This window comes from Coturnix japonica, chromosome 1 (genome assembly GCF_054131305.1).
Source record: "Coturnix japonica strain WE chromosome 1, WE-NBRP24, whole genome shotgun sequence".
In the NCBI taxonomy this organism is placed as follows: Eukaryota; Metazoa; Chordata; class Aves; order Galliformes; family Phasianidae; genus Coturnix; species Coturnix japonica.
Genome location: NC_140663.1, coordinates 50303478 through 50329729, shown reverse-complemented (window position 1 = coordinate 50329729; position 26252 = coordinate 50303478). Strand labels below are relative to the sequence as shown.

Below are 26252 nucleotides of genomic sequence, written 5' to 3'. Positions count from 1 at the left end.
CTCAGCCACTTTAAAATGGCCGTTTTAATAAATTGGTTGCATTTGAAAGCTTGTCGAGTTTCACTGTAACCTCTATGAGTGATTCTGTTCGATCTTAAAACGTTGTTTATTACTTCTTACTCTACTGTAAATTCCTTTGTGAATTTCAGGAAGAGAACATAGTCTGTGTTCCTGAAGCGAGAGGTAAGGCTGCTGGAGGGCACTCCAAGGGAAATTGCTGATGTTTCCGAAATCTTTCAATTTACTGTTTGGATAAATAAAATGAAATATTTTGTCCTGGATCAGATTCACACACACACAAAAACACACACACACAAAAGAAGCATGGAAGCACGTAGGGGAACAGTTGCATGGTCGTAGCACTGGAAAGGCAAAACAATTGATTCCAAGTAAATTAGGAAAGGACAGAAAAATCGGATGATAACCAAAACTTTGGTTAAACCCAAAGTAAAACATTCATTTTTCCACTCATTTTCAACAAGTTTTTTTTGTTTGTTTGTTTGTTTTTTGTGTTTTTTTTTTTAAATTTGTATTGCTATTGAGAAGAAGAATATTTTAGAATAAGGTGTTTTGTAATTTGCAAAATGAGACATTGCAGTATTTCCAAAATGAAATGTTTCAATCCAAAGATGTTCATGTAGAAGTTTTTCCCTGTTGTGTTCACATCTTTCACCAAATTCCCTTTCTCAGTTTGAGATTGTTTGTGGGTGTGTTGTTTTTTTTCTGGTGTGTCCTGAAAATACCTTTTTGGAGTCACTCAATTTTTTGTTAGTTTTAGCAATTCAGAATCTCTCACATTTTGGTAGTTTAAACAAAATCTTATCAACATAGGGGAGAAAATGCCATTCAAGTAAAAACTGAACATGTAGATGTCTTCCACATGTTTAGTGTTAGAGCATTTGTTTTTTTCAGGAGCTCTTCGAGTCATTTTCACCTCTGTGTATGCCTGAAATAATTCCTCTAGATCAGGAACATGGGGTGTTCTATGACCAATCATAGTTTGTTTCGTATTCATGAGACATTTGGTTTGCCACTTTTCTCTTTCTGTTTGTTTGCTGCCAAGCATTCCCTTTGTTTTTCTCAGGTAAGTTAGGGCAGGAGAATGCTGCACTCATCAAAAGATGTGAAGTCCCTCTGCCTGGGGCCAGATGTTCATAAAATATTCCTTTGATTTATTTTTTTTTTCCCTCCTGTCTCTTCCCCCCAGCCCAGCAGCCAAGAGAAGGTCCCTTTTCCCCTTATGTTCAGCAGCATGTCAACTTGAATTTACTCTGAGATTTCAGTCAATTTGACTCTCAGGGTAAAGGCTCCTGAGGCAAATATTTCCCTTTCCATGTTTCAAGCACTTTGCCTGCACACTAATTGCAGAGATTGGAGTTAGTTCATTTGCTACGTTTGCTTTTGGTAACAGAAACAATATAGATGTAAAACTGGTGCTCTCTGTTCTGAAGAAAAGGTACTTTTCCCTTTGCATGAACAATTTAAAAGTTTCCAGAACACTTGCTTTTCCTTTCTGTTGCACTTATTAATTCAGGTGAACAGTACTAAATTTCCTATTTGCGTAAGTCTCTTATTCTCACTAATACTTATGAGTAAATATCTAAGCATGCTACAAATATTCAACAGCAAGTTAGAATTCCATAGTGTGAGATGCCCAGAACAGAGACTGCACAAAGGTGTTAAAACCAGATTCTTGGGTGAATTAAAATAGAAATGACATCTAAATTAGTCCAGAAAATGGACCATTTAAAGCGTGTGTATATTTTCAATAGCCACAATTGCATCGTGATTTAATGCATCCTCTCTTACATATATTTCAGTTTTCCACCCATCTGCCTCTTTTTTTCTCAGCTGCTACTGTGATAGCCCCTCAGGACAGCATAATCTCTTTAGCTGCAACACCATAATCTTCTGCTGAAGTAAGAGTGGAAGACAAAAAAAAAAAAAGGAGACTACAGCAAATATTAAAACATTTCTCCTTTTTCTTCCCAGATTGGTGGCTGAAAGAAGTTGAGAAAAAAAAAACTGTTAAGAAAAGAGTGTTTTATTTTTCATAAAATTCAAGAACTGTTACACCAGAGTTAACTGAATCTTACAGTTATTCTCTATTTTTCTTTGTTATTTTTCGGTGTTGAAACAAAGCTGGCAGTTTTTGCCAACTTGAAAAAATATGCTGCCAGAGAGGAGCTTATCCTATTTAGTTTATTGCTGCAGTGCAAGGAATCTGTTTCACACTGATCTGGAATTTCAGACAATGCACAGTGGCTATCCTAGAAGCTAATGCATGCACACTGCACATTCCAAATAGGCTTCAGTGATGCTGGAGGGATGACAAATACACTGGCAAGAATGCTTTACAGCATGTTGTGACAATATGCCCCTTTCCAATCCAACAGTTGGAAGTAGGAAGGTTGAGCGAAGCTGAAAGGGTATCCCTCCAGTACGAGTTCCAGCACCTTTGGGAACCAGATGGACTCAATAGAAAAAAAGAACTAAAATAGACTGCAAATTTCACTGCCAGAAGAGATTTTCGTTTTGTTCATAATAGTACTATTTTTGCTATGAAAGACTTTTCCATGCCATAGTAACATAAGACAGAAGTGAACCAGAACCTCCTTTGTTCCAGTGCAGGATCAATCCATGTGTATTTGCTAATCTTTGTTTAGTCTAGTTTTTAAGGACTGGAAGTGAAGTAATTCATTTTATCTGCCATTTGTAGGCTATTCCACCATAAAGGATTTATGATATTTTTTTCCTAAATATTCAGACTACGTTTCCAGTCTCATTCTGATCACTTTTAGTTTTATCATCTTAAATTCCCTCGGGCAGCTTTTCTTGTTGCCTGCTTTTTGGCATTTCTTATTCTTCTGATTTTTCATTTATTTATTTATTTTTAAGACCTCTGGTTTCACATCAGTTGCAGATGTCATTGCTGTTCTATTCACTCCTTTCTTCCACTAATGAAGCTGTGGAGCAGTACAGGACATATCATTGCTCCTACTAGGTACTTCCTGTCATCCTGGTAGGCCACTGAACTCTTTCTTCATGGCCCTTCAGTTTATTCCCCATGACAGTGCTCTTATCTAAGTCCTTCCAAATTAATTTTTCAACTAAGATTTTCTGAGGCTGTGTAGGAAATGTTTTGCTGATGCTTCAGTCCAGCTTCACTGCTTCTCCTGCTGTCCTTTTTCCCACACAAGGGATTCTGTCCAAACAAAAAACAACTGAGCTAGCTCAAATGCATTCTGAGCTATCAGTTTCCCCCCTTCAGGTCTAACTTTGCAATCTGTGTCTCCTTGCTGCCTTAACAACAAGCACTTTAAAAGGCTAGTTTGCAGTGAACTTTGTTTACCACAATAAGGCCTAGATTTCACCTCACACACATTAAGTAAAATGTCGTTTACAAGTGGCAAATTTCCCTTTTCCTCAGCATAATCTTGGTTTCAGGCCAGGTAGGATCTCTTTAAACAAAGGGATTTTGCAAGAAACAGATCTCTGGTCAGTGTGAAGATGGCAGAAATAAGCTCATACTAGATAAATCAGAATTTTCTGTACCTGCTCCCCATCACAGAATACCCTCTTAGAGCCTGTAGCTTCTCAGATCAAGTGAGGAATATCTTCTCACTGAAGAGACATTTATTTATTCATTTATTTTTATTCTTGTACAGTACTGTCCAATTCCCTTTGGAATGATAAAGCTAGCATGAAGTTGACGTCCATCATGTGAATCACCTATACAGGTTCATTTTGTCAGGAGTAGTCCCAGTGCTAATTACATCATAATGAAATCAGGCTTTAGCAGTTAAGAAGACTGATAGAAATATGACATCCTTCTCTCACTCCTCTCACATTTCATTATGCTGGCTACTTTGTCTTTCTTCCAAAAGTCCGTTTAACCTAGCATTTCTTTGTACACCATTTCTCTTCTGCCTCAAGGATTCAGGATAACTTTTCCTTAATTATGTATTGAAACATGAAGGATTTTTTTAGTTCTGTGGTGGCATAAAGTGAAATCTGTAGCCTGCACAGATAGAACCCTGCTCTTGTCCTTGTTTCAACTGCCATGAGGAGCACATAGATGGGAATGGCTTTGTCTAGAATATGGTATCATGTCCTCTCTTGTTCTCTGCACTGTTTTTCTTCAGGGGTGATCTTGCTCCTTCTGGATAAGTTACGTAAGATGAAATGGGAGCAGATGTGGAGACTCACAGCCGAGAGGGAATTAATGAGCATGCTGTCCACTTCACTGGCTGACCAGGTGAGTGGGGCATTGCAGAATGGTGGTGTGACCATGTCTTCTCTATGGATTGTTGCTGGAGGTATAAATGGGACAAGGAGATGAGGTATGGGAAAAGGAGAGAAAAATATTGTGCCTGCAGTCACCATTTGTTGAATGATTGTTCTGGGGAAAATGTGAAGAAGAATAGAGATTTACTCATAATGTTTCTCACACTACAGTGACATTTTTACCTCCTGTGCACCGATGATTCATAAGATGGACAACTGGGGTTTTCAAGCTTTAATTTTCCTTTCTTCTTTCTTTGACGTAAAACCCTCCAGACATTAGAAGTCCAGACATACTATGTCTTTTCCTACTGGTTTTGTCTAAGCAGACTGTAGTTCTGAAAGTCTCTAGATATTTCTTTACGGTTTCTGGCAGATGAGTCCCATAGGTCTGTAATGTACTCCTGGCCATAACACCCCTGTGAAGGAAAAAGTGGTGCTGTCACCCTGCCATAAATGAGAAGCTGAAGCTGAGAGAAGAAATAGTGCACCTACACACAGAAATGCATTTTTACTCTGTGATTCCTGCCATCTCTGCATATTAAATCCAGAAGCCCTGTTAATGTAATACTGGACCTGAACCAATAAGTCCCACTCAGCAGTTTGAGTCTATTAACTCAATACAGTGTCATATTTAGATATTTCTACAGATTCTGAACTACATCTGGCTCATGATCCATCATTGCTAAGTAGGCATCGTGCTTACTGTACACACAGAGATGTATGTATGCTTACAGTATCCCTCCAGGTTGATCAGAAAAATCTAGAGAAGTTCATGCAAATGATTCCTGTGATTTCACTGTGTTTTCAGCCAGGTCCTGAATCACTAATGCCTGTATAGCTAACACATGTTTGGGGCTGAATTTTGCAGAATGGACCAGGGTTGTTTACATTCCAGCCTAATGCTTAACTACAGGATTGTCTTTGTGGTTTTTTTTCTCCAGCTGAATAGCTGCATAAAGTGGTCCTTTTGGCAAAGGCTATTCTGTAGGTCTTTCCTACATACCTTTTCAGTCAAATACCTAGAATAGTTGTTGCAACAATAAGATATTATCTAAAATCCCACATAATAATTCATACTGAATCAGTGACACCTTCAGGATCACTTTCATTCCCTTTATGTGATACAGTGCTCACTAACAGCAGGCATTTTGACATTTATTGTATATTACACTCCCTAATGAGTAGAAGAGAAGCTATGTCTCTTGCTTGCGGTACATGGTACATGTTCTGAAAACTTTACTGGAGTCCAGAGAGAGTCTGTTCCTCTAGTTCAAATCTACCTGTCACCCCTTAGGCTGATAATGTGTTTCATAGAAACAGAACCATGAAGCAGGTTTTACAGAGTTAAGCTCACGACCACTTACATTTCTGCCTGTATATGGGGAGGACAGTCAGTTCAGAGGGAACAGCCAACTTACATATACAACTGTTTCTTGGTTTCTCTCTACTAGGATATCTTCAATGCAGTCATCAAACAAAACCCCTTCCTTGTCTACCAGCTTCCATGTTTCTGGAATGTGCAGCTGTCTGATCACACCCGTTCCGAGCAGTGCTACAGAGATGTGTCTGACCTGAAGGTATGTTTTACAAGAGTTTGGCTGAGTGGGATCCATCAGAACAGAGAATAAAGGACACTACAGTGATGGAAAGACAGAGCCTGGTTAATGGAAGGGAAACAAGAATATATAGCTTATGAGGGCACCCAAACAAGGACAGTAATTGTCACATTAGCTTTGTGAGTTTTGACTGCTAGAAAAGTGAAGGGTGGATGCTACTTCAGGGGTTTCACAAGATGAGGAGTGATAGTAGAAGTGTTCAATATGAACTCCAGATACTGGATGAATACAGAAAAGCAATCTCCCTTGACACACTGATTCCAAAAGCTGGACTTTCCAAGAGACAGAATATACACCCTGTGGTGTAACTGACCTATCAAAGATGGTCGTTGTTGTTTGAGTTTCATAGATAAAGTCATTCATCTATTAGTACATGGCCCATGGAAAGCAGTTTTTAAAATTAGATTAGATTTACTAATCAGTAAATGTTTTATGAGGGGTTCTTGTAGGTCAGGACTGACATAGAGATGAAAAGCACTGTGATCCAATGCCTTGTAACAAGATGCTGGTCAAAATCCTAGTCCTGTGCTCATGTTCAGAATCATGTATGGGAGCAACTGCCAGCAATGACATCAGTTGCTTGAAATGAAAGAAGAGAGAGATATGTTGGCGGTGAAAAAGTTTTCTAAAAGATCCATTTTAGAAAAATGCCCTTCCTTTATGGGGGATGCACATTATTTTTCTGTGATTTAGGATCTTATATTAAATCATATAATCATCTGTGACAGTCAGAGTGGGGTTCAGCACCAGGTTAAGACACATACATTTGCATTAGAAAAAGATATTGACGCTAATTACTAGGGCATGGTTCAATTGCTTAATACTGTTTGAGTCACTCTTCCATCTCTGTGGAACTGGCAGATACAGCACAGGCCTACAAGAGACAGAAGTCCTTTTGGTAGACAGGCAGGATAATCATAAGATGTTTCTGTGTTACTAGACGTCTGTGTGGAGGCAACTGAACTGTGCTATCCATCAAGGGTGTTGGAGAGTGCTTCAGCTCACCTCAGAATAGCCATGTGATGACAAATGAGGCAAATTTCTCTTCAGACTTCAGTGAATGTATTGACTAATTCCCATCAGCTGTGGGACATCTAGCTCATGTGTAACACTTACATGTAATCTTTTAACAAAAGTATCTTAAAAATAACTGGAGTCCTTACTTCATTAGTAAGAAAATTGTTTACCAATACAATTTAGGCTTGGTTGTTTATTTGCTGTATTTATTGTATCACACTATCAGTCCCATTACAGCATAGGCAGTGAAGTCTAAGATGCAAAATATCCTCCACTGGCCTGAGTTACTTAACTCAGCAAGGGGCGCAGACACACAAGCAATTTCTTCAGCTGAATTGAACTTATTCACACCACTAAAATTAGTCATATCCCCTAAGTGCTGTGCTGCATTGAGGCTCAAATTCTTTGCTTTAGGAGAGAGGCAGAGCCTTTTGTAATACAGTGGCCATCAGTCAGTACTGTTCAATTGTGATATGCATTTTTTATGTTATGAAGAACTTTAAAGTTGTGCATTTGCTCTATGAAATTTAGTAGATTTCTAGTTCTAAAACAAATTGGGCTGTTCTAGTATGCAGTCTTCTCAAATAAACAACAAATGTCTTTAGCCCACATTAGAAAATGTGCTCTTAATATCACCAAATTTAATCTGTTTCCACAGCATTGAATCTAAATAGTATGACACAATATATTTGGCACGTCTTGTATTTCACAGTAAGACTGGCGTTAAAAACAAGGTAGGGAAAACCTCCAGAGGGAGAGGGAGAGAAAGACAGATTATAAAGTTTGTACTGGAGGATTAAGAAGAATAGCATAGGAAAGACAAAAATGCAGGGAGAGGTTTAAATTCTATGGCAAAACTGACCCAGTCAAGTATTCTTCAGTCAGATCAGGCCTCATGTCAGACTTAAAAGGCACTGATTTAATTCCGTCTGCTCTCAAAGCGCATGGGATTCGAGGATTTGTCTTCTTCTGCACACAACATTGTGTTAAATAAACTTAGACCTCCAGGGCTGGCTGCTTTTCAAGTGTGCACACACTTTGCTGCTGTACTCATGTCTACACAAACCAGTCTGGCTAGCATGCTTTTAGAAGTCTATGATGCACTTAAATATTTCGTAGTATGTAAAGAGAATTCCAGTCTTTCTTTTTTTTTCTCTCTTTGTTTTAAGATAGACCTCATTAAGCTGAATCTGTATCAATTTTAACTTTTTTTTTAATACTCTTATGCTAGATAAGGTCAGATGTTTGACTACTGCTGAACTCTACTTTCTTGCTGCAGCTTGGCAGCATATACAAATCTGCGAGGACTTGCATATGGAAATCTTTCAGAGGAGGCATAAGAGGAACAGCAATTGCTAATCAAGTTTTGCATTGTTAGCAATGACTAATTTTAAATCCATCTGAACCAACATTAAAATACGACCACTTCAGTATTTTTGTTTGCCTAAATGCTTACTTACCTCCTTTGTTACACTGTATAGTGCTAGACAACGTACTATGTACAATTATGCATTCCGAAATGTTCTTTTCTTCACTCTGGGGGCACCTGCGTGAAGATGCTTTGCTTCAGTGTGTGACAACCCTGCCCTGTTGGAACTAGGTGGTCTTTGAGGGCTCTTCCAACCCCAGTCAATGTATGATTGTATCAATGGAAAACAAGAGCAGGTTAAGAGGAAGCAGATGCCCTTTAATTCGTCATGCCGTGCAAGCCAGCTTCAGTCCCTGAAGGTCAGAGACATCTAGTTTTGCATGGCATTTGTTACACCTTGGAGAAACACTTCAGAATTGCTACTGAAGACTGGCCAAAAGATACCTGTAGACATCCACTATCTTACCTCATTTATCTCAGCTCCTCACTTGGTCTGCAGTAACCCAGAATGTCAGCAGACAAGCATGTGCATTGCTGGACAGCAGCGATCTGTCCGGAACTGAGTTTTATTTACGCTTTACTTTTTCTGGATTGATTTTGATTAATGTTGGTTTTTTTTTTTTTCCTGTCTGTAAGGAAATCTCAATTACTGTGATTTGGCACAAACCAAATGGCAAGAAAAATCCTATGAAAGACAGTAATGAATTGTGATGCCTCTGACAATGAATCATGACCTCATTGAATGAGTCAGTCATCAAGTCTGGTTGTCAAGGATACAGATGCAGATACACACACAGAATGGGGTAATTCGCAATCACAAAAATTAGAGGCTGGGTGTATATCAAATTATTAGAATTTATTCCCCACAAGATACGTAAGTGCTTTAAATCCCATTGATTGCTTTTGAAGACAGGTTTAAACACAACTGATACCGAATTAGCAGGTAGATTTAAAATTAACCTCAGAAATTCCCCTCTCTGAAATGATTTCATGTGAATTACTGTGCCTTTCCTGGGTGTGTTTGCTGTACTAGAGCAACCTTATGAGATTGCCTACAAAACTTTACACAGCTTCTTGTCCATAACCCAAATACATCACTACTGATCTTCTTCAAACATGACCTATTGCACCTCCCTGTGTTCCAGTCCCTGAGCCACCCCCCATGCTGTCCAAGCACCTCAGCACTAATCTGCAGGAGCTCTGACATTCTGCTGCCTTGAACCTTTTAATGCCAGCCAAGGAAGAGCTACACTGAGAGGAGCAAAGGGCCAAGAGGGGTAAACACCCATCCTTTGAATGAACACTGTAATCAGGAAGGTGATTCTGTTCTTCCCAAACAAGGTGTGCTGACATATTGTGGAAGTACATTAAAGGTGTTGCTGCAGGCAGGAGGCCTCTTATTAAGCATCATTACAGGAGTTGGAAGGAGAGCTGCAAACCCTTGGAGAACAAACTGAGAATTCTGAAAACTATAATGCAGGGGCAGTGCTTCTTAGGCAGCAAGCCAGGAGGCAAAAAGTAATCCCTGGAACCATGGAAAGCAAATCAGGCAGGACAGAGATTTGAATCTCACATCTGAAAGCAGTGCCTACACCTCTCGGTTGCTGCTCAAAAATGAGTCTCTTCCACTTCTGTACTTCAGATATATCACTTTGGAGCTCTGAAGCCTCCCTGGTGACATTTGTGTGAAGCATTTGGCCCTTTCTGGAAATATAATGTTGCGTCTTTTTTCTTGTTGTTGCTGTTGTTGGTGGATGTTTTTTTTTTTAAATAAAATGTTCATTTCTGATAAAAACACAGTTTAAGAGTAATGTTTCCAGACATCTCTACTTCAGGCATTGGTTTAATAGGTAGAGCTTGCTTGCAGTGTGGCTTGGGGCACATTCCAACAAAACTTTTCAACAATATGTACCTGAAACACAAACCTATTGAGACGGTATTACAATGACATATATAAGAGGCTGTACTATGCAGAATTGCTTATCACTTCTGTTGATTTCAGTGGGAACTGTCTGGCTGCCTAAAAAAAGAATCTAGGTTTTAAGCAGGAAAGCCATCCATCTACAGAAATCTCTTTTACTTATTTACCTACATAGTGATGTGCTCATGGGCTTAATTAATATCTGTTCAGCAGTTTGCAAAAATAAACCTCTTCAGGATTAAATTTAGGCTTGATTTATTCTTACTTTTCCCCCTTCAGCCTGGAAGGTAGGTGCTGAGCTACAGGGAAAAGCAGAGAAGGATATCGTGAATTCTCTGATGTTCTAAGAGCTCAAGTAGAATATCAAGATCTGTCTTTGGTTAAACATTGGAAGGGATTGTGGTTAAGGAAACATTTGGCCAAATACTTTTTTTGTAGATAGAGGATGCAATGAGGGAAGAATGGATATAGAACATTATAGATATAATGTTGTATTGAGGCTTATAGTTTAGTCCTTCGAACTTCAGATGGGAAAAGTTTAATGTCTCCAAAGAGAATAATGTGTCTGGGGAGAGTAAGGAATTTTGCTGGGATTTCTTTTTTCAGTATATTTCAGTGCAGATAACTGACCATAGAGCCTTCTCCTATACTCTGTCAGTGCATACCACCCCCAGTTATTTTCCATCTCAGATCCCACTGGCAGGCTATGAGACACCAATTGCATGGTCATTTGAATGCTTTGAGTCATAACCTGGTAAATAAATGGGAACTACTAGTTCAGCTTTGTGCTTTTCACTCGGTAACAAATAGATGAAAGTATTCCAGAGTCTGGCTGATTGAAGTCAGTGAATGGTAACTGTTGTTGATTAACTAGTATGATATGAATGGAAATGTATATAATGCCAAGTTGCTTAGTGACAACTAACCAAGCGTTAAATAGATGTGGAACTTTAAGCTCTCATCTCTCAGTACTTAAATAGCTAAATGAAGATTAAAGAGTGTATTTTTCCTAGTTCCCAGAGGCCTTGATCAGGATAGGAAGGATGCATGGGAAAGCCTGAAGTCTAGCACAGATCTTGGGTTGTCTACGCAGATAATGGCAGTGGCATTTCACATGTTTCAGATGCAATTTCCTCTATAAGCCAACAGAGCTTTGGAATAGCTTAAAAACTATGAGGGAAAACAGAAGAAGAAATAAATGCAGTATTACTGTGCTATTTATTCTTAGAAAGGGGATGTTGTAGTAATGAGATTTTTAGTTTCTAGATTCACTTTCCCTTTTTAATGTTGGGATAACACTTAGTCTGCAAATAAAGTGGATTCCGAGTTCAATTCTTTTTCTTCTGATTTCCCTGTAGTCTCTTTCAAACTGTTGTTGTTTTTTTTTTTTTTCTTCAATCAATTCACTGTTTCCTGCTGTAAAGTTTCTAATGTAACGTCCTCAGCTTTACCTGAGCAGGCTGTTGTCTTCTTCACGTCACTGATGCCTGTGACAGCCCATCCAAGGCTGTCTTGGCCTGTACAACTTATGGTGTGGCTGATTGTATGGTAGACCAAATCTGACAGCTACAGACAGAGCTCAAGGTTATTTTTTGAGTTGACAGCAAGAAAAAGAATATGGCCTTTAAACGTATTATTATATATCAGTAGTTAAGAATCTTGTTACCTTCTGAAACCTACTGTTCTTTTCATGCTTTCACACAAGACATAATATTTCTCTAATCAGATTATGTTTGAGTAGTAGTCTGCTCTTTTACTAAACCTGTTTTTTGGTTTTCCTACCTCAGGTCATCCAGATGGTTGTATAGTTGCTTCATGTTCTTAAGCTGCATTGACATGTTCTGTCTTACTTGATTAAAAGATCTGCTTTTCTGGGCGGTCATCAGCTCCATTCAGCTTCCTTCAGTTCACTCCAAGCTCTCCTGACATCTGTGCACATGCGACATCCTGACACTTTTCAGATCTGATCAGATCTGAACCACCAGCTAGGCCCCTGACACTTAGCAGATTTTGCACACGCAACAGACTTGGAAGCAGAGCAGCAAACAGACTCTGCACTGACAACTGTGATTGTCTGGCATTGACATCATCCCCCACGCAACTTGGTAGAGGCATCAACACTGGAACTTGGCTATGATTTGATATGGTATGTAGTGATGGGAAGCGTGTGCAGCACTGGGGAGCCTGTCCCAACACAAGGGCTGCTCTAAAAGTAATCCCTCCTAGTTTGTAGTTGTAGTTTCCATAGAAATAAACAGGAGGTGTTACTTTTTGGAGTGACCACTGTAGTTACTGAGTTTATCATCATTAACTCTTGTGCTCTCAATCCCTGGTGGGAGTGTACAGAGAGCTCAACAGGGCCATAGGATACTCATGAAGACATCCCAAAGCAAACTCTTACAAACTGTACATTTAAAAGGGAGAATACACCAAAGGTCTTCTTAGCAAGCATTTTTGTTCCATTTTCTAGCTTTTCAGTGTTATTTGATCCACTCCTGAAGAAGTGCAGGTTACCAGCAGTCTGACAATTTCCCTTCAATATCTGCTTGAAAAAGCGAATCCTAGTACCATGTAAAACTGACTAGCAGCTCTTTAGGTTCATTCAGTCCTATGTTTACATTTGCCTGTTTCCCTGAGGTAGGTTTCAGTCACTGAGATTTTTTGCATACGTTATGTGCCTTTTGCTGCATTTAAATGCAATGGGTAACATATTTAAAGTATTTTAAAGAGAGGTTTTGATCATCTGTCACCATGAATTTGTGCCTTATCCCTGCCATGCTACGTAAAGCTCCTTTTGTTTCTGTATTGTTCTGTATTTTTTACAAACATTGCAGCAGAATAGTTGACAATTAAGATACAATTTTGAGTGTATGTACAAATGTAAAAGCAGCAAAGAATGTAGCACTACCTGAGAAAAATATCTATATCAAGTATATTTTGTCCAAATTTATGGTGCTGATGCATTGGTGGTAGGTGGATGGTTGGCCTGAGGGATCTTAGAGTTCTATCCCAACCTTAATTATTCTATGATTCCATGATCATAATCTTGATTTAACATGTTCCTATAATAAAGTGATTTGCCTCTTTCTGAAACAGTGTTGTTTCCCTATTGTTTCCTTTCTGCTACTGTATATATTGCATCCTTGTAGTTCCAGTAATGAAACCCTAGGAAGGGATAAAGCTTTCCACATTGGGGAAAAATTTCATTTGGGTTGGCTGTATAGAAGAGAGTGCTGTGAGCTGGTTTTCTTTGTGTCACAAATACTCAGTAGAGAGGCTGTCTTATTTGCTGAAGTTAGCGCGAGCAGAATTCAGACGACGTCCTGTTCTTTCCTCCTGCGGATGACTCATTCAGAAGCAGAGAGAGTGTTTTAAGAGGGCTCCCTGCTCCTGCCGAGCTGTTTTGCTGACACTGAGGGGAGCGTGCTCACCTGCTTGGGGCTGCTCTGTGCTTCTGTGCCCACTGCCTCCCACAGCTGCGATGCACAGAGCAGAGCTGACCACCTCACAGCTCTTGTGTCTGTGTGAGTGATGCAGTGCCTCCATGCAATTAATTTAATGCGTTCAGAGAACCTCCAGAACTCCTCACTTGGAAATGTTCCCAAGGGAGATGGAGTTTTTTTAATCTCTTTAGAAGGAATAAAACTGAATACAAAGCACTTGCTTGTTGTTTTTTGTTTTTTGTGGGTTTTGTTTTGTTATGTTTTGTTGTGTTCTGCTTTTTCCTTATGCCTAAAATACAGCGTCTATAAAATGAAATCATTCCTTCAAGGTACTTTTGGCTCCTTCATGGTTTTTCCTTAGGGCCCCATTCTTGTTCATGCTGTCAGAGTGTGCTGCAAAGTCGCCTGCTTGTAAATGAGAATTGGGTCCTTTATGTCAGCATTAGAGTTAAAACTAGGCCAGCATGAGAGTCATCTCCCATTGAAAGAGCTTAAATACATTCTAGAAATAGGAATTCCAAGGGTGAAGCATTGTACTGCACCACTATATTATATGATGCAACTGAGATCAGTCTTGTTTAAATGAAGCAGTGGCAAGAAGGAAATCAGATTAGATTCAGTCCTTTTTGAAGGGTTTACATGCATGCAAGAATTCATCTGAGGCTTTTTCTCCTCAGTACTTAATGACAGAAGAGCTTACCTCGCTTGAAACAGTGAATCAATCAGTCATATGGAAATCTGAGATTAATATTTAATACCAACATCTACATGTCCCTGTTCAAACAGACTCTCTCCTGTCAGGTTTGTGGTAGGCCCATGGCAATGTTTGTGCCATGCTGCATCACAACCTACAGCTGTACCTCAACTCATTTGTGCAGGTTATCCTATGGAGGAGTTCAAAAGAACATTGTCAAAATGTGGCAAAGTCTTCATGCTGGAAAGACATTGTGGCTGAGGGAACTGGGATGTTTCGTTCTGGCAAAGAGGAGGCTCAGGGGAGATCTATTAGCTCTCTACAGTGACGTGAAGGGAGGTTGTAGCGAGGTGTGGGTTGGCCTCTTCTCCCAGGTTACAGTGATACAACAAGAAGTAATGGCCTCAATTTGTGCCAGGGGAGGTTCAATTTGAACATTGGGAACAATTTTTTCTCAGGAATGGTGCTGCAGTGGCACAGGCTGCGTGGGGAGCTGATGGAGTCACTGTCCCTGGAGGTGTTCAGGAAACATGTGGATGTGGCACTGAGAGACATGGTCTAGACCAGTATCAGGCATGACTGGATGGTTGGACTAGATGATCTGAGTGGTCTTTCCAACCTTAATGATTCTATGATTCAGTGATTCTGTGATGTAGTTTTGGGGATCTCTGGTTTTAAGCAGGCACTAAACTAAACACATGCAAAAACCTTGGTCAAAGCCAATTGTATTCTAACAACAAGATGTGTTTTCTCTTTTTCCTTCTGAGGTGATTCACTGGAACTCACCAAAGAAGCTGCGAGTGAAAAACAAGCACGTGGAGTTTTTCCGCAACCTCTATCTGACATTCCTGGAATACGACGGGAACTTGCTGAGACGGGAACTCTTTGGCTGCCCCAGCGAGGCAGATGTTAACAGTGAAAACGTAAGTGGCACTTTGAAGGCTTGCAGGTTGTAAAGAGAGTTTCATGCATAGCACAAGCTGCATGAAAACCTGGAGAATTGGCTGTGTAGGTAGGGACTCGGGAATTGAGGTCAGTGCCCAGATTCCAAGAGTGACGCTGTGCAAATCATTTAATCTCTCTGTGCCTTGGTCCGTTCCCCGTAAAACTGTTGTATTAATCTTGCCTTTCCTCTGTTGTTTTTGTTTTGGTGCTATTTTTGGCTGCCTTTCTTTTTAAAAATCCCCATCAAAGCTAAGTTCACAAATTGAAAATGAGGATTTGGGCTCCTAATTCCATTAGGCAATTCTGCAAATCTCACCCTTAGACCTAAAACTTTTCAAGAGAAAGGATTGTTTCTTGCCATGTGTTTGTTCAGTGTCAGACAATGTTGACTTTGGCTAGTAGACACTAATGCACAAATAACGAAGAGGAAATGATAATATCAAGACTGCTCAGTTAGGTCTATGAATTTTTGCCATACTGTAAATTGTAGAATGAGTTAATACTTCAAGGTACACATAGGCTGTGAGACTGAGTGGGTTTTTTCTGCCCCAACTCTAACAAAACACAGCAGCACTTATGTGTATTCTGCATAAAATTTGCAATCAGAACCTTTCAGATGAAACAAATCATTTGAAAATGGTTGAAATCAAGGATGTTTACATACAGATGTTCTTAAGTATGTGTGTGCCTTAGTACATATAGTTCCAGTGTAAAAAACTGTTATTTGAAATGCTTACACACAGATGCATATGAAATCCTTCTGTATAATGTGGTCTGTGGAGATTTCTAGACCAAGTATCAATTTTGACTACGTAGCCTGAAAGGAAATACAAAGAAACCTATATCATTTTATATTATCTCAAAGGAAAAAAAAAAATACAGAATTATCTGAAATATAAAAAAAAAATCTCTCTATAAAAATCAATGAAGCAAAGTCAGTATCAAGTACTCATTAGCAGTTCAGAGATAATTAGTGATCAGCAGCATCACTGAGGCTCCATTTTGCCTGCAACCACAGAAGATGCCAGCCCTAGTTTTATGTCTGTAGCAGTCAGAGATTGGATGCATCTATTTTAGCCCAAGGCATGGCTTCCCAGATACTCATTCAGCCTTCCCACAGTATTCTGAAAGAGGTGGGGAAATGATGAAAAACCAGAGATAAACATTAACTCAAGGAGACTGAAGCAGAGACAGGAGAAAGTGCACAGCAAGAGTGAAAATACATGAAGAAAGAAAATCCTCTGCAAGAGTGAGAGGCTTTTAGAGAATCAAGTGAACTGAATGTAATGAAAGACCACTAAGAGGCTGATGGCTAGAGATATCAGGATACAATAGATGGAGTAGAGGGTTGAAAAAGGGAAGTGAGACATTGAAAATAATCACAATAAAACAATACACATCTTCATCATTTTTAAGTAAGTATGCAAGTTAAAATTATTCTGAATTCACAACTGCATGTGTTAGTGGAGTAAAAATTCAGCCACAGATTCGTTGCTGTATTTTCCAGAGCTCTGTAAGTCCTTAATCATAGAATGGCTTGGATTACAAGGGCCCTTAAAGTCCATCCAGTTCCAACCCCCCTGCCAAGGGCAGGGCTGCCACCCACTAAATCAGGCTGACCAGAGCCCCATCCAACTGAACCGTGAACACATCCAGGGATGGGGCATCCATGGTATCTCTGGGCAACTGTGCCAGTACCTCACCACCCTCTGAGTAAAGAATTCCTTCCTAACATCTAATCTAAATTTCCCCTCTTTCAGTTCAAAGCCATCCCCCCCTTGCCTTATTGCTTTCTGATCAAAATGTCGATTCCCCTCCTGCTTATAAGCTTCCATCAAGTACCAGAAGGCTGCAGTGAAGATTTCCCAGAACCTTCTCTTCTGCAGACTGAACAAGCTGAGCTCCTCCAGACCTTCATCATAGAAGAGGTGCTCCAGCACTTCTGATCATCTTCATGGCCCTCCTCTGGACCTCTTCCTCCTCTTTCCAACACCTCCACATCTTTCTTTTGTTGGGGTCCCGGGCCTGGAAACAGTACTCCGGCTGGGGTCTCATGAGGACAGAGTAGAGGGGGACAATCGCCTCCCTCTTCCTGCTGGCCACCCCTCGTTTGATAGAGCCCAGGATACTCTGGCCTTTTGGGTGCAGGTGCCCACTGTGCAGACATGTCCAGCTTTTTATCCATCAGGACCCGCAAGTCCTTCTCCACAGGGCTGCTCTCAAAGAGCTTGCACTTGGCTTGTTGAAAATCATCAGCTTCACATGGACCCATGTCTCATGTTTGTCCAGGTCCCTCTGGATGGCATCCTTTACTTCTATTTTGTCAACTGCACCATGCAGTTTGGTGTCACTTGCAAATTTGCTGAGAGTGCACACAACCCCAATGTCTTCATTAAAGATGTGTAAGAGAACTTTTCCCAGGACGGATCCTTGGGGTACATCACTCTTGACCAGCCTCTACCTGGACATAGAGCCTTTGAGCAGAGCCCTCTGGCTGCAACCATCCAATCAGTCTTTATCCACTGAACAATCCACCCTTGGAATCAATACTTCTCCAATTTAGAGATAATGATGTGGTGCAGGACCTTGTCAAAGACCTTGCACAAGTCCAGGTAGCTGACATCAGTTGACCTTCCTTTGTCCAACAATGCCATCACACCATCGTAGAAGGTCACTGTCTGCCCTTGTTGAAGCTGTGCTGTCTTTGCTGTCTTTCTTGGATCACCTCCTCATTTACCACATGCTTTAACATCTCATCCAGGAGGATCTGTTTCATGACCTTCCCAGGCACAAATATGAGGCTCACTGGACTGTAGTTCCTTAGGTTTTCCTTTCTCCCTTTCTTGAAAATGGGAATGATGTTTCCGTTTTACCGGTTACCAGAGACTTCACCTGGCAGCCAGGACTGATACAGTGAAATGCAGTTTGGCAACCACATCAGCCAGCTCCCTCAGGACCCTGGGATGCATGTTATCAAGCCCAACAGACTTGTACACACTCAGTCTCATGAGGTGGTCTCAGACTTTCTCCACTCTTACAGTGGAAGGTATTTTGCTCTCCTGACCCCTGCCTAGAGGTTCAGGTACATGAGAGATACGGGAAGCCTGACTGCCACTGAAGACCGAGGCAAAAAACTCGCTGTGTACCTTAGTCTTCTCAGTGTGAACTGTAGCCAGTTCTCTCTCCTCGTTTATCGGGGAATTACACAGTCCTTGGTCTGTCTCTTCTGACCCATATATCTATAGAGTCTCTGTTATTTTACACATCCCTCACCAAGTTTATTTCAGTCTGCACCTTGGCTTTCCTGATCACATCTCTGCATGTCCAGACAGTACAGTTATATTCTTTCCAGGCCACCCACCCTGCTTCCGCTTCATTTGAATTGGCAAGTTGCTGGGGAGCAATGCACACTGAATGTAAGTTCTTACTGCTGGAAATGGCTGTTATGGAAGTTTGAAATGGCTTATTTTACTGAACTTGTATCTGGTTGACAGACACTGGAAATGACTAACTCTTCAATCCTGTTTCTTATTCAAGACAAGTAGTACGCAATATGGTGTATGGTATGGCTTCTGTGTGAATAGGAAATGTAATTCATTCTTCCATTTATAAATTTAAATAAATAAATAAATAAATAGGATACTGGAAAAGATTGAGTTGGATGTATAAAAATATACATGTCCTAACTTGCCAAGAGACACCAAAAAGTTAACAGCCTTCTATCAAGGCGATGAGATACAGAAAATAACTAACTTTGGATAGCTTAAGAATAGTCACTTAGGAGAATACATTGTTTTTAATCAGATGCCCTTGATGTAAGCCCAGCTCAAAACTTGTCAGTTTCCTTTTTGTTACAGAATACAAAAAGCAAGTTTTGACTTTGATGTTATGAAACTCTAAGAACAGGATTATCATGAAAACCTCACTCTCTCCCTCTCTCACTCTTCTGTAGTACAGAGTATGTCACCGGTGTCCTATTAAAATACAGTACATTCCCATGATGTATTGCAGGACAGTGTTCAGACACAGAGCATCTTGTAAGGTGAACAGGGAGCCACTGTTTGTCATCCCTCATGGAACAAGAACTAGGGGACATGAAGTGGAAATAGCAAGTAGCAGGTTCAAAACAAAGCAAGGTATTTTCACCCAAGATGCAGTCAGGCTTTGAAGAGGAAGTAATGTTGCTAAAAATACACCCATATTCAAAAAGTGACTCTGTGGAAACAGAATCAGTCAGGAACTGTTAGGCTTTGGTGCAGGATATCCTTAAGCCCAAGTGCAGGACTGGAGGACAGTTCTGAGAAAGCATCACTGTACACTCACACTGCTTTTGTAGTCCTCCCCAGGCAGCATGGCTGGAGAAAGGATTCTGAGCTAGGTGTACCTTTAGCCTGACAAGATGCAGGTGTAGGGTTAGGATGCCTAAAGACATCTTTCACATAAAAGACTGTAATTTTTGCAAAACCAAATATGTGTGAGGTAGGAATTGTTATTGATGTTACAGCCATTATTTTTTTCCTTTCTTCTCCAGATTGAAGCTAGCAACCTCAAAACACAACTAAGCTTTATTGTGCCAAGCACTGAATAAGTGTAAGCATTTGGGGACTGGAACTCAATGATTTTTAAGGGCTCTTCCAACCTAAGCCATGCTGCAATCCTACGAAAAGCTGCTTCTTCATTTGACTATGCTTCCCTGCACTGTGTACCAGTGGTCAGAATGCTGGAATACCTCTGCCTGTTTTATAACCAGAGAGAATTACTAAAGCACTAAATCCGCCGAGACCTGCTGTGGAAGAAGCAATGGCTTGTTAGGAGGCTGTCATTCAGAATCTGGCTGTGGCAGAATGTACCCTTAAGGTCTTGTTTCAATATGCCAGCCATTGCAGCTCTGCAGTTTAATATTTGTAATGATGTTTTATTTAGAGTGCAACCTGTAATTAAGGAATCTCATTTGTAATGCAGATATCTGGAAAATGTAAAAAGAACTGTGACAGTGGGTACCACTGTGCTGATTCTGTTGCTCTAAGGCCCTTTACACATAACTCTAAGGCCTCCTTACACTTCTCATCAGTACTAAGACAGCCTTAAAATGAATGTAAATTATGTGTCTTCCCTTTTTAAAGACTATTTACAATGTCAGGGAGTTGTAAAGGGGTATTAGTTTAAAATGTAATCAGACATTACATTTATCTGTCACTCTTTCCCAGGCTATGTATGCTTTTATATATGACTGCGTGCATTAATATAGATTAGTACTTTTTTCTCTTTTTTTTAAATGTTTACTAAGGAAATATAGTATCACACACTGAATTTCTAGATGTCTAAAGTCAGTATTTGGATCCTATAATGCACAGCACCAGTCTCATCATGTGTTGATCTTCAGCTGCACCAAGCTGTACTGTTAGTAGGTTGCGAGAAGTTACAAATAGGAATGAACAGATAGAGCTTTGAAAATGAAATATTAGAGGCTAAGAAGTACAAACTTAAAAACAGAGAGACACAACAAGAGTCATTTTTCTGCTTATATAAGAAGAGTTATATGTATGTGTATGGGAAACTGGTAATCACAGCCTGAACCTCTGATTAATCAGCTGAGGCAAGGTTTGGGTCAGCTGTGGGAGCGCAGGTGAGGGTAATTCAGCTGTGCTTCCAGAAGGGGTGGAGCCTGACTCCACCTCCTCTAGACCTCATTTAAGGGCTGACCACCACTAGGGCAGCATCTCTTGGAGATTGCTCTTTGGTGGAGATTGCTTCAGTGTTTTTCAGCAGACAGGCCTCTACTGAGTGAGTCTTTCCTTACCACCTCTCTTGTACCATCTTTGCATTGTTGTCTCTGTACATCACTGTACAGTATGTCTATGTGTGCATACATATGTTATCCTTTTGTTGGAATACTGAAGCCTGAAAAGTGTGGTATGTTACAGGGGCCTGGCACTGCAGAGCATCACTGTGAATCCCCTTCACTCATTATGTGCTAACATGAGATTACACAGAGCTGGCTTTTCTTTGCAAACTGGTATTACATTCATCTCCTTGCCCTGTATGCAGTTTCTGGATGGGAAATTCTAATGTGAAATACAGATTATGAACCAAATTCTCCTGTAAACACTGCTAATGACTCTAATGGCCTTTGGAAGTGGGTTCTCAGCCATTCCTTTTTACATCTTCTGTGTTATTTCCCCCTCTTATCCTCTTTGATCCTCTTCTTACTTTGATGCAAGGGAGAAGATTTTAGGGAAACCTTCTAAATAAAATGTTTTCTATTGGCTTTTAATGTAAAGCACAGCTCTTCATTCTTAAAAACCTACCACAGCATTTAAAATACTTCCATATGATCTTCTGCCTACCGTCTCTGTAGTTGCACTATGAGATACGTACTCTAAGCCTGATTTTAGCACATGCACATACACTCAGCCTTTTAGCATTCTCATAAAACTTGTTTCCTGCAGGCAGCTTCTCACCAGGTGCTTCTGCCACAGCATTAAATCTGAAGGTTGAATGAGGTGTCCCCCATTACTAAAGCCTGTGTCCTGATCCAAAACCTAGAGCAAGATCAGTGGGAGCCTTATCACTGATTTCACTCAATTGTGGAGAAAAAGAGTAGATTACCCTTAGAGAAGAGTTTTAAAAAAATTTTAAAAAGGAAAGATTTGCTCCAGATTTCCTCCACTTATAAATTTTCCCATTCAACAGCACAAAAGAACAGTACAGAAATTCTTATTCTCCCTGAAAATGCTTGCTTGGGTGTTTCAGTACTTCCTATATGGCTTCTAACTTACTTACTTTTTTGTATGAAGCCACCGATTATTAATAGTAGCAAATGGCTCCACATGCCATCTAGTAATAACCAGCAGAAGAGAGGGAGACTGATGTGCTATGTAGTTTAAACTCTGCTCTGTGCTACGTAATATACACTCAGCTAATAGATTCAGTGATTTCTTAAAGTCTAAAAGGGGCATGCAGAGGAGCATGCATACTTCCAGGACAGTAACTGGGTGCTGAACTTAAATCAGGCTGATGCTGTGAGTACACTTTGTTCCTGCAGGATTTCAGCTTACTGCATCATTTGTAGGACTGGCATATAAAGGTACTGTTTTGTCACGTCATAGTCTTTCTCTAGTAATAACAGGTGGCTTATGGCAGTTTTGACAGGAAATCCTAACTTGCCCAGCTGTGTTGTTTCTATTATTAAGGCTGTTATTATTATTAAATGCTGAGCTGGTAGCACATCATTCTTGCTGCCTGAAACTTCCCATTATACTGCTTTCAGCTGCTTACAGTATTGCTAGATGGGGGAAATGTGTACTGTGTTTCTTTTTGACTTGCTTGTATGCCTCCCTTTTCCCAGTTCTTAGAGTGGAGCATGGGGAAGAGCATTGGGGGTAGCCCACAGTGCAAGTTCAGATTACTTCTTCATGGAACTACTCCATAGCTCAGAGAAAGAACTGACATTTAGCGAGAGTGATCTTGGGGCAAAGAATGTGTCTTTTGCCAGGCTGGTGAAAATTTATGCAAATTATAGGGCTGAAAAATCCCCCTATAATATACACACTCTCTGTTGTGCTTTGTTTGCTAAGTAGGAGGCTAAGATCTCTGGAGACTCCTTTAGAATGTGCATGGATGTGTCTGATTAGATTATAAATTCGCCACTGCCACAGTACAATGCAGTATGCTGCAAGTGTGGGACCAGGATGAAGATGAGCATTTTCTGCATTTCTTTCAGAATGCTCAGGGCCAGGTTTTACCAGACAGCAGAGCTAAGAGCTGGAAACAGTGTAATTTCTGTTCTGAGAGAGATCCATTAACTTCACTGCTGTCTAGGCAATATGGGGGAGGAAAAAAAAATAACTTTCACTTCTAAACGGTTAAAATTCAGGTCAGAGAAGCCTGTTGTGAGACATTGGCACAAGCTTCTCAGAGAAGCTGTGGGTGCCCCATCCCTGGAGGTGTTCAAGGCCAAGTTGGATCAGGCCCTGGGCAGCTTCAGCGGGCTGGGTCTGGGTGGGCTTTTAAGGGCCCACTGTGGAACTTGCCATAGATGAAGGACAGTCTGAGGAAGCACAAGACCAGCCTGTCAAGGCACTGTGGTGCAAGGGACCCGGAGAAAGGAAATTCAGAGAGCTACCTAGACCTCACAGCTGCAGCTAAGAATACACAAAGCTGTACTTCGTATATGCCTAACTGTCATGTTATGCCTGCCAGGAATTTTTTCAGTTCTTAACTGTGCTGATCACTCTTAGTAAAGGTAAGCCATTACTTCTGTTTAGCAATAAGATTGCCTATTTTATTTATTTGACAGCAAAATTCTTGTTAGGTAGGCTTGCTCAGACACTATCCTTCTCTTTGTCCTAAGCACAGCTGTGTTTAATAGGAGGCTGAATTTGCCCCATGGCAGATGTACAAAGTTTTATGACATGGGAAGAATAAAGGTTTCATTGACAGGAGATTAGTCAGGTTTTTATTACTAATTATTGGAAGAGCCAGAAGGACTTTATGTAGGTCACCCAAACAACGCTCAGTAAGTGCTTTGTCCTCCTTACATCATCATCTGGTTGTTGTTGTTTATGCCATGCTAAAGGCAACCACTAATTCACACACTTTAAAAGTACTAAATGTTGCAACACAAATTGCCTACTGGTGGGAACTGGGGCAGCTACAAAAGAGGAAATGAAACTGCTGCATTTTATAGCAAGATTGTAGTTTCTTCCTTAGCTGGTGTTATGTTTCATCTCTCAGTGACTAAGCTGAGCAGAGTGAATTTTAACTGCACACACCTGGGAGAAGGAAAGATGATCTGAAAGTTTAAAGTTTTCATCTAAGCAGCTCAGTTCCTGTTGTGTTAGCATGTTATTTAGTGAGTTACTTAAGCCTCGTGTCATCTCCTCTTACCTTAAACACCTTATGAAAGAGAGATGTCTGCATGAGGGGACTCGTCCTTTTCCCAAAGTCTAGATAGCATTCTACACACAAAACATTTTTTGTTCAGGTTCTTCGTAAGTATCGCTTATCCCAAAGAAAATACTTCTGATCCTGTATTTTGAATCAGTCTTATTTAGGATGAAGCCCTGTGAATGTTGGTGGGAAGTGAATTGTTTCTGTGACAGCTAAAAATGCAAAGCTGATCACTGATGTGTTCCCACTAGGAGTAACTAAATTGTTGGTAAATACGTGCCATGTATCATATGGGTCTGTCATCTGCTACATGGAGAAAAACACCACTTCATCTCAAACAAGCGCATTAGGCAGTTGGACTTGATAATGGTGAGGATTAATGGTGGAGTTGAAAACCTTCTGGCTTGAGATCTAGCTGAGATCTGATCCCTTGCCACAGCTGGTTGCCTCTTTGCTTTGGCCTCATGTATGCCTTAGTGCTCTCTGCGTGCTGCCATTTTTATGTCAGAAACAAGTGACATCATGTGCTAATGAAAGCTACGATACTTCCTTAGAGAACATGTACTACACATAGTCTGAAAAGAACATCGCCTTTCTACTGCAAGAATGTTTCCTTGAGGTGAAATTTCACGCATGCTCAGTGGCAAGTAGCCTTCACACAAAAAATCTTGTAGAAAGAATCAAACTCATGCTAAGCAGGATCTTGCTTTTGAGAAAATGAATGCTGTTACTCTAAGAATGAAAAGTCTGTGTTATATTAGGCGTTTTGTTATAAGTATAATGGAGAAACTCATAATGGGTATGCCATCTTTTTATCGAAGCCAGCTGACATTAAGATCCTTATTTCGATGGCACACTGTGTATAAGTGTCTGTTTGCATAGATCTGTCAGATCCCCATTTAAGCCCAGTTTTAATGCATAATGTGGGAGCAAATCTTAAAGCAAGCTATAAGGTTTTTGTCCATAAAGAATGGATCCACACAGTGCATATACTGTAGGTAAGATTGTGTCAGTTGAGAGATATTAAGTGATCGTGTAACTGAAAAACAACATGGGGTAGCTTGTAAAGAGATGATTAATAACAATAAGTTATATATGTGGCTATCTTAGACAGTTACTTTTATTTTGAATGTTGTGTGTCCTTACCATTTTCCATTTAAAATGTGTCTAAAAATGGCATACAACTGTGTGTGGTAGGTATTTGTAGACTTCCTCTTAACAGTAAAGAGGTTGTAGCTTTTATCTGTGTGCATGATACTGGGAGTATGCAAATGTGTAGACAGTGTAGACTGACAAAACATTGGTAAAACAGATAAGCCAGATACACTGAAAGTCTTTCCATAGGAAAGGAAGTGCTTATATACCCACTTCAGTGATATGAACTTAAAGTACAAGAGTAGTCCAGTATGGAGTTTGTTGAAGACCTAAATGTTTTACTCTGTATTTTCTTTAAGACTCACACCTCAATGTATGAGGTGCCTACGCAGCAGTAACAGTAGTTTGGGCTTGGCTTAAAAGAGACATGTCTTTGAGGAGACTCTGTTCCTTTGGGTTTTTGTTATTAATATTAAGGCATGAGTGCTCTTCTTTAAATTTTGAAAACATTTTCTCTGGTAAAAAACAAAGATGCTGTTTTTGTTAGTTCTGATGTGTTAAAAAGATGGGCTGTTTCTTCAAAGAAATACAAGGGATTCTTTGGCCCCTCAGCTCCCCTCTTGTTTCTTCTTTCTTTAATTTGCCTGCAAACATCGGGGCCAATTTCAGCTGTGATGCTGTTTGCCATTAGTTAAATTCAGTCTTGCAGTGACAACAAAGCAAGAATAGGTGGGAAATTTTCCTTTCCTGCTCTTACCTCCAAGAAAGTCATGCCAGAGAGCAATGGAAGAGCTATACTGCCTAAAAGAATGATGAAACTGATACCTTTGCACCTGCACAAGTAGCACAAGTACATAAGAGATCCCCAAAAGAAAGGGTTGGTTTTTTTTCTGCTATAACTCCAAAGAAAAGGTTTGGGATTATTTTGGCTGTGATTTGCTTTATGCAGTGCAATCATTTGTTACAGTGATAA

The 26252-nt window shown here is 40.2% G+C and overlaps 1 protein-coding gene across 5 annotated transcripts in view; it reads left to right on the top strand.

Moving 5' to 3' along the window:
• Positions 1-26252, top strand: part of LARGE1 (LARGE xylosyl- and glucuronyltransferase 1) — a 278743-nt gene that overhangs the window by 219272 nt on the left and 33219 nt on the right. For 4 of the 5 annotated variants that reach the window (XM_015863617.3, XM_085539589.1, XM_085539582.1 and 1 more), the window contains 3 exons: positions 4146-4258; positions 5739-5864; positions 15115-15270. In XM_015863617.3, the coding sequence (XP_015719103.2) occupies positions 4146-4258; positions 5739-5864; positions 15115-15270 (395 nt within the window). Of the gene's footprint in view, positions 1-4145; positions 4259-5738; positions 5865-9434; positions 10089-15114; positions 15271-26252 lie in introns of those variants that run through there. The other variant, XM_085539594.1, reaches the window with a different exon arrangement.